This window comes from Geospiza fortis, unplaced genomic scaffold, assembly GCF_000277835.1.
Source record: "Geospiza fortis unplaced genomic scaffold, GeoFor_1.0 scaffold221, whole genome shotgun sequence".
NCBI lineage: Eukaryota > Metazoa > Chordata > Aves > Passeriformes > Thraupidae > Geospiza > Geospiza fortis.
In genome coordinates this window covers 2,091,984-2,101,056 of record NW_005054395.1, presented here as the reverse complement: position 1 = coordinate 2,101,056, position 9,073 = coordinate 2,091,984, and the positions used below count along the sequence as shown (strand labels likewise).

General features: G+C 42.0%; 1 protein-coding gene across 1 annotated transcript; it reads left to right on the top strand.

The window, feature by feature from the left end:
• Positions 1-1,525: 1,525 nt before the first annotated feature.
• On the top strand, positions 1,526-7,502 carry LOC102042481 (sterile alpha motif domain-containing protein 9-like). The gene is made up of 3 exons (XM_005425776.2): positions 1,526-1,588; positions 2,045-2,089; positions 2,596-7,502. Exons 2-3 carry the CDS (start codon positions 2,086-2,088, stop codon positions 7,254-7,256), a joined length of 4,665 nt encoding a protein of 1,554 aa, XP_005425833.1. The 5' UTR covers positions 1,526-1,588; positions 2,045-2,085; the 3' UTR covers positions 7,257-7,502.
• The last annotated feature ends 1,571 nt before the right edge of the window (positions 7,503-9,073 follow it).

Here is a 9,073-nt window from a genome sequence, read left to right as displayed (position 1 = left end):
AGGGACATTTTTAGCCCCCTTTCTCGGGGAAGGCTGCACCAAGTGTCAGTGGAAATCCGTCTCCCATCATTTTCATAACCAGCCTGTTTACACTTACTCTGAGGGATGCCTTACACCTACAGCACATCAGGGCAGTCCCGTAACAGGCTCCCCTCTCAGAGCCTCCTGCTCACACCAGAGCTCCAGCCATGTTTGTGCCTCAGCCAAGGCTTCCACAGGGCTGACCGGATGCAGAAAGGGTTAATGTGCACTTGTTGGCTTTCTCCAGCATACCCTGTTGTCCCGGAGCGCTATCTCCCCAAACCCCCCCCTTCTGCTGACCCCACCTCCTGCCAAGGTTTTCTCCGTTCCCCAGTCACCACCATTACACCTGCAGATATTGTGGAGACCTCGACCAGCTGTATCGCTCCTTTGACACTTGCTGAGAGCACTGTTTTAGCACCATGAGCTGTGGGTGGAGCTGGCTGAACCACAGTTGAGTCTCCCCACTACAGTAAGAGAAGAAACAACAGCACCACCACAGTGCACCTTTTACTGTGACCCCAGTGACCAGGCTGTGGATGGCTACTGCTGACTGTGAATGTCACAATGAGCAGGTCTATTTAACCTGTGATTAATGGATATAATTCTTGCTAGCAAAATTGTAACTATATCAATATTTTAGAAAATAATCGTTATAAAATAAAAGTGTATGTGATTAGTGTTACAAAGCAGATGGGTCCCTTTGCACATGTTATATGTGAAAAACAGGATATAGGCTCTAGTGCTGAGATAAGCAAGATCCCAAAACATAATTGGCCTTGGGATGAACAAAGTTGGAACGATTCCCAAAGCAGAATTGGCCGTGGGATGAGCAAAGTTGGGACGATTTCAGATATGGAATCTAAAGTAGTGGTTTTATCTATGAAATGATAATGTTTATTTGGAACATAATATTTACTTATATAACACAAAACTTAATGTGGCATGTGCAACCTGTAAGGTTATTCAGGGGACAATGAGGAAGATGGCGAGCCTTCCTCCGAAAAGACCACCAGAGCCAGGAAACCCTCTAACAACAAATGGAGCATGGAGCTGTGCAGTATAGTGATGTAGATTTCAATATTTGAAAATAGGAGGAGATTTACAGGAAAACACTGATGAGTATGTATTAGCATGCAGTAGGTAAGTTGGGTTTGGATTCCTTTGTTTCATACGTGAGGCAGGGTGAGAAACCCTCCCCATACCCCGGTCAGTTCTGCTTATGCTTTATACGAACCTTAATCATACTTAATCACTGCCAAATTTCTGTATATCCTTGATTATATTTAATATACTTGATTGTATTCATTTATATAAAATTGCTGCTCAGTTAAAACTGCTGCTAAATTCAATGTTGTTGTTATTAAATTAGACATATAGAACTTCATTCATAACAAACCCATTCCTCCTGCACTACAGAACAGGCTGTCCGCGCTGCCACCCATCTCTGAACCCCTGGAATGGAGGCTGGGCACAGGAAGGATGTCATGACTCAGGGGAGGACACCCCGCTGAACAGAAAACCTTCTGGGTTGGGCAGTGAGTCAAACTGCTTCTTGGAAATTTTGGTAAGCAGCAGAACAGATGTGGGAAAAGAGAAGCAGCAGGAGAGAGTGCACCCATGAAAAAAGAGCAGGGGAAAAAGCAAGTGTGAAGGAACTAAAGGCAGGGAAAGTGAGGAAAAGCAATAAAAAGTAAGAGATAGAACCTGGGGGATACAGTGGTGAGGGCCCTCCTTTTCTCCAGTATGTAACAGAAGGAACTGTTGGGCTCAGCTGTCAGCAAAAATCTCTAAAGCAACCCCCTACTTCTTTCACATCCACATGTGTCAGAGGCAGGAGCAGCTGCCCTCACACAGGCACACAGAAGCAGCACAGCTGGCAAGAACAGGCCTTTAGAGGTACAGAAATGACCTTGGACAAAAAGGTGGGGAGGAAGTTGGGAAAACAGAACACCAAAGTCACCTTGAACTATCACAGGAAGGTGAACTGTAAATCTGAAGACTTACTTTTTTCCCCTTCTAGGGTTTTGTTCATTAACGGCAGGATTTCCTCCACCAGAGACAATGGGTATGTATTGCTTTCAGAAAATTTCTACTTTGTATGTAGAAAAAGCAATTTGCTTTTTCATATCTGCATTTGAAGGATTTCTCTCTAGTGGGGAACTAATCAGTACTCCTTTTATCTGAGAGTTTGTATTGATGCTATCTTTATTTAGGATAAAATAATCAGACTCAAGTGGTAAATGATCTACCCAAACCAGTCCAGTTTAGGGAACCCAGCCCTGTCAATTCCCATAAACCTTATTATTCCCTGCAACAAACATTTTGGGTTATTTCCTTGACACCATTTGAGGATCATTTCCAAGTCTCCTTCCTAGTTTCGCGCTTTGCTTATTTATTATTCCTGCACCATTTAGAACTGCTTCTGATTAAGTTTATGGATACTTTATCATCAGAAGTGACATATTTAAGACCTGCTCTCTCCCTGTGACTGGTAGAAAGAAAAGAATCGAACATTCAGTGTGGCCAAACAAACATTAGTTTGTATTAGTAATACGTGATTTTACCTTTTAGATTACAAAACGTTACCTGTGAGAGAATGGGTTGAGAACCACGTCAAATGCTGGCTGGAATCTACTGGAATCAAGAAGGAGTACGTAGATAAACTACATGCAGAAGAAGTGACAGGTCCAGCATTAATGGAACTGGATGAGTCTTTCCTCAAAGACATAGGAATGAAGAAAGGCCAAATTCAGATCTTAATCCACAAGAGAAATGAACTTCTGCAGCTCCAGGACAATGCACAGCAAGCTGAGGACTCCAGCAGCAAAACACCCGACAGAAGGGATGCACAAACAGGCCCAGCCAGAGCCAGCGATGCCCCCGCTCAGGGCACGGCGAGTGGAGGCAGCTCAGGTGCTGTGGGTACCACCAGCAGCGAGAGCACAGCTCCTGCTGCTGGCAAGAAGCCAAAAAGCAGCAAAAAATCCCAGCTTCAAAGTGCTGATGAAGTTTTAGAGGTGAGAAACTGTCGGCCATTTAGAAGTCAGGATGCCGATTTCAAATATGTGAAGGACACAGTCCTTGCTCCAGAATCAGGAGTCAGTGATTTAATCATCCCTTGCCACGAATACAAATCATGTGACACTGCTGCAGAACTGAACAAACATCAGCTGCAATCAAAATTTGCCTCTGAAGTGATAAGATTTGCTTCGGCCTGCATGAACATTCGAACAAACGGCACCATCCATTTTGGTGTCATGGACAGTGTTGAGGACAAGGGCTGGAAACACGGACAGATCGTTGGCATAAAGGTCAAAAACCGAGAAGACTTTGTTGATGCACTGGATTATATAGAAAAGTGCTTTTGCAATAATTTACAAGAAATTGCAAGGAAATGTATTCACCCACCCGTGTTTGTTGAAGTGATTTCAAAAGACTCTCAAGAACAAAGATTTGTAGTGGAGGTTGACATTGAACCAACATTCAGCTTGGTAAAGAACAATTGTTTTGAAGTTCTTTTGCCAAAATACAACGAAAGCAGTCAGAAGGTGATCCTGACCAAAGAACCAGCTCTCTATCAGCGACTGGGAGCGAAGTCTGAGCCTGTGCAGCGCAGCAAACTCACTGCTTTCATTCTAGCCATGCCAGACAGGGATGCTCAAAGACAAAGAGCTGAGCTCTCCAGCACACAAGTACCTACAGAAATACCTCAAGATTTAGGAAGAAAGTTATCAATTCTATTAAATGATGGCAAAAGCTACAGGGATGATTCCCTACGCTACATCCTTGTCACAAATAGATGTGAACAGGATAATCTGAACAACATCAACTTCTTAATGCACTTGAACATTTTCTGTGTCTTTGACTTTGATGAACATTCTAATGTGTCAGGGCTGTACAGCAAATACAAAGAGCACCATGAAACAAGTTCTTATTTCTTACAGGACTTTTTCAAAGAAATTAAGACTGATAATTCTCCCTCTCAGAAACTGTTTGATCAGACCAGCTGGATATTCTGCAATGGGCGCAGTGACTTCCTTGGGGATGAGAAAGCTTGTGATGAAAATACATGGATTAGAACAAAAAAAAAATACCTGAAGAAAGTAATTAATTGTATCTGTGAGGAAATTCTGCCAAAGGGCTCTTTCATTGTACTTTTTCTATTGCTGTCACCAGTGCAGAAACCACTTGTGGACACTTTTCAGGAATTCTACACAGAGATGAATGGCATGGAGTACATCATGTGCATTGCAGAGTCCAGAGACAATTACAAGAAGTGGGCTAATCTAGCTCAGGAATCCTGCAGCATTGGGACCCTAGAACAATGCAGTATTGTGGGTATGAAGCTCAGTCACGTAGATGCCACCATCCAATCAATGCTGCCTTCTACAGCCCAACCCAGACACCTGCCAGCTTCCACTGGAGGCGTGTGTACACTTCCCTTGCGGGAAGAAGAGAAATTGTGTTCCCTAGAAATCCTTTGTGCTGACCAATGTGATGATATCAAATTAAATCTTTGGACGGAAAAACAAATACAAGAAATAGAACAAGATTTTTACCGCGGGAGAAAAATCACGTGGGAAAACTTGTGGCTTGCTGATAATAAACTCTGTGGGGACATCATTGAACGTGAAGCATGTGCAGAGGCAAGCAAACTGCTGGATGGCATTTTACGAGGAGGTGGACACAATTATTCTGTGGCTAAACTAAAGATATTTCACCATCCTGGGAGTGGCGGAAGCACAATAGTACGGCAAGTTCTATGGAAAAACAGAAAGCGTTTTAGATGTGCTGTTATCAAGACCTCCTATTCACCCTCAACTGTTTGTAATCACGTGCTCGCCCTTAGAGATTATGAAGAAAAGGAAATCACTCACTGCTTTCCAGTGCTGCTCCTGATCGAAGATTACGATGATGACTACTCTGATGAACTACAGAGTGAGTTAAAGGAGGCTGTAGCAACCAGGAAAATTAATACCTCCCGGCCTTACTTCATCCTCATATGCTGCAGACGATACAATGACCCTGAAAGGCTTTGCAAGGCTTCGCCAATGGACACAGTTGCTGTCACTCACAAACTGACAGAGTCAGAGAAAAATCTGTTTAACACCAAACTTGGGAAACTGCAGGAGAAATATTCTGAGCCAGAATTCATACTTACTTTTGTGCTGATGTGTGAGGAGTTCAATAAAACATATGTGTCAGACATGGTAGAGCACATCCTGCAAGGCATCGACCCTTCCTCTCGTGACACCTGCTTGATGCGTTACATTGCTCTGCTCAACTGCTATGTACCAAATTCATACCTTTCACTGTCACACTGTGAGGCTTTTCTGGGCCTGGGAGCATATACAGAGAGTACAGCAAGAGCATACGATTTCAAGCATCACCTGAGTGAACAAGCAAGAATGATTTTTATTGAGCTAAGTGAAAGCACCACTTATATTTCAAGTATTCGGATAATACACTGCCTGGTTGCAAAAGAAATTTTGCATCAGCTTTCAGGGAATCAATCATTAAGTCAACTTGCAACAACTCTTCTTCAGGAAAAGACGCTCTTTGAAAACAGATTTGGACAAAGAGAATTTATAAAGTTTATCAGACATCTGTTTATTCGACGTGATAAAAGAAGCAGGGGTGACAATACTGACACTCTCTTCTCCCCATTCATTGAACATGTCTGTGCAGCTGAAGACTGTGAAAAAGCCATTGCGGTTTTAAAAGCTGCGTATGAACTCCTTGGAAAAGATCCTTTTTTTGCCCAGCAGCTTGCCAGACTAAATTACAGCAATGAAAAATTTGAAGATGCTGAACACTGGGCAAAGGTTGCAAAATCACATTTGCCAACTGATTCTTTTATTTTGGATACAGAAGGTCAAGTTTACAGGAGATGGTTTGGTTTCACTGTGGATAAAATGACAGAGGAAGATACTCCTGAAAGGATCACTGAGAAGATATTGCTTGCTCTTAAAGCTATGAAATGCTTCAGGGCTGCACAACAGGCAGCAAAGGAAGAACGTGAAATTATGAACAACGCTGGCTATTTTGGAGAAGTAGAAGTAGGTTGTCGCCTTCTTCGATTTTTATCCACACTGCCTGTATTCCACAGAGGTCCAGAGGGGGAACATACTGAGCTAGTGAAATATCTCACCACGGATTACATTCCTGAAGACATAAAAAGAGCATGGGGAAGGCTTCATTCCCGCTTGAAAGGCTTGCGCCAGAACCTGTACAATGCTCTGGAATGGATTTCAGAAGAACTAAGTTACTTCCAAACAGATAAAAACCAAGAGAAGGATGATGAAAATGATGATAAAGAAGAACAAATTCATAATCCCAGAAAATGGCTGAGAAAGCAAGCAGCTGTATACGCTAAATTCTTCATCTCAGCATCACTTCTAGATGACAGCAACAATGGTCCTGACACTCAGCTCATGAGACACATGAGTATTTATGGGAGTGGTGGAGGAAATGTCACCAATATCCTGTCTTTCTTATCAGATAAGAAAGAGAACAGGTCAGCTGAAAAGCTAGAAAGGATCCTTAGTTTCTATCCAGAAAACCCGCTGAGGAACAAGTTGGAGGACAATGATTTGGTCAATTTTATCTTGTGCCACATCACATTAGCCTGCTTAGCCCCAGGATCAGCCAAACTCCTTCCACTGCCAACTCTTCGTGAGCTCAGTCTAAGATTCTTCAAAGGAAAGAGACAATTTCCAGCAAGTGCCTATTTTTTGCTCACCTTGCTGTACTGGCCAGATGAGGCATTAGACAAAGAGCCTAATCCCATTAATGATGAAATTTTAACTTCAGCCCTTCAAACTCTGAAACGCTTATATGACATCAAAAGGAAAGATGTTCCTACCAGAAAGAAAAGAATCTACACCCATTTTCTTCTGGGAAAGGGTTATGGCTTAAGTAAGATAGTGCACAAAACTAAAATTGAGAAACTGATGGTGGGGTCCTTAGATGAGAGGAGAATGAAGTGGCAGCATGGAACTGTATGGAATATTCCCAAAATTCGTGACAATCTCAAAAGAGTTTCTGGCTGGTCCAAGGACACACAATTATTTATACGAGGTCACGGGAAGGAACTCCGTGTCTTGCCACTCCATCATGAATCAGCGCCTGTTGGAAATGAAAATGTGACCTTTTATTTAGGCTTTTCATTTTATGGTCTTGTCGCTTTCGATGTTGAGGTTGAAAATGATCCAGCCATCAAAAGAACCTAAGGTATGTAGTACAGTACTGTATGCACTGTGCTCTTAGAGGGTACAGCACTGGAAGGGTCCAGTCTCACATTTAAAACTAAAAGTGGACTGTTCCTGGGTAACCACCGGGCAACATCAGAATAAACAACTATAATAGTGACCAAATAAATAACTAAAAAAAGTTAAGTTCTAAGTTCTCTATTTAGTTTTGTTTTTCACAGTCTAGAACATCAACCTTAAGGCTTTTCCTAAACTAATGTTGGGTTTACTGTCTTTTGCAGGGCCCTCTGCAGAAGATAGTAAACCCAGGACAAACATCTTTTGTGTAATCTCTGTTTAACTTCAGAATGTGTCTGTGCACTGACCTTGATTCAGTACTCAAATTTACATTACATATTATCACAAACTTTTATACATACACTTCTAGAATATTGACAATATCAATAGCTGTACAATTTTATAAGGCAACTCACAAGAATAAGTTAAAGGCTATATATTAGGATAGTAACAAATCAACAGTTACAAAATTTTATCAATAGCTGTATGACTTGAACAACATTGATCCAGTATCTGTCAAATGTACCTATGCTTCTGGAATATAAACTCTCAGATTTCCTGGAGCTGAAAAGGCCAGAGGACAAATGCCCATTAGGAACTTCTGCACAGCAGCAGTGTTCCCTTGAAGGGTCCTCTACTGCACCTCCTCCTTGTCACACACAGCCAATGCAAAATGCCATAGCGTAAAATTATCTATTTATCTTCCCTTTACCAGCTCTCAGAAACTAACCCATGAGTGAACAGTGGTAGCTAAATAAGCCCAGCCAGCCTAGCACAGTAATCCATTCTCACCCCATACACAGGAGGTGCCATTTCCCAAGCTACCTCATCTCTCTGCTCAGAAAGGGTTTAGAACAGAGCACCTCCCATAATGCCCGTGCCACCAACTTTTATGAAAACACTTTTAGAAATTTTTCCTCCATACTCTCACTCCTCTAACTTCAATAGCTTTTTCTAGTCTGCTTAGCAGCAGGACAGCAGATCAACAGCAAAAGGAAGTTACAGGTCAAGAAGTTAGGATTCACTTGTTTGTCTCCACTTTAAGTCAGAACTGACACAAATGAGTCTCTGCAGCTTACAGAGAATCAAAAAGCTGGTACCAAGTCATTCTCACCATGACATCTGTTGCAGTAATTTAAATAGGTTTTCAAGAGGAGAAAAGAAAAATACACACAAACAGCGGTTCACTTCTGTTTAATCAGAGACGGTTACAAAATGTCACACATTACGGATGGCTGTGTGTGCAATGACCCATTCTTGAAGAACAGTTCAGAGAAGGTTCCCAGTGGATGCAAATCATGTCAGCTCCTCATTTTCTTTTAATCTTCTTTGTAAAGTGAATGCTATAAAATTAAGCTTGTTATTGTTACAATTATTTGCATGCATTAAAGTGATGCACATACTTACCAGTCTCTCACTTTCTTGAATTAAATTCCACACCAGTATTTTTCCACCACCTGTCTTTTGAAAAAGATCAGTAATCCCAGCCCTTTCATACCACTTAACACAAAAGCAGTATCAGTTAAGTTACAGAAAAAAGCCTTTCACGAGACACTAACTTCTGTGGCCATACTGCTACCAAGAGGGGACACTGTTCGCTCAGGTGCTTCAAGGTCCTTTAGCAAGGTACTGAAACCAGCTTGGAGTTTGCTCATTTTGAGTTTGCTGCACAGTGACCAGAAACTCAAAAAGGGCAACTGGGAGTCAGCAAAGAGTCTAAAGAAAAAGTGGGAAATGACAAGCTGTCCCAAATACACAGTACCAGAAGTGGGAGGGAAGAC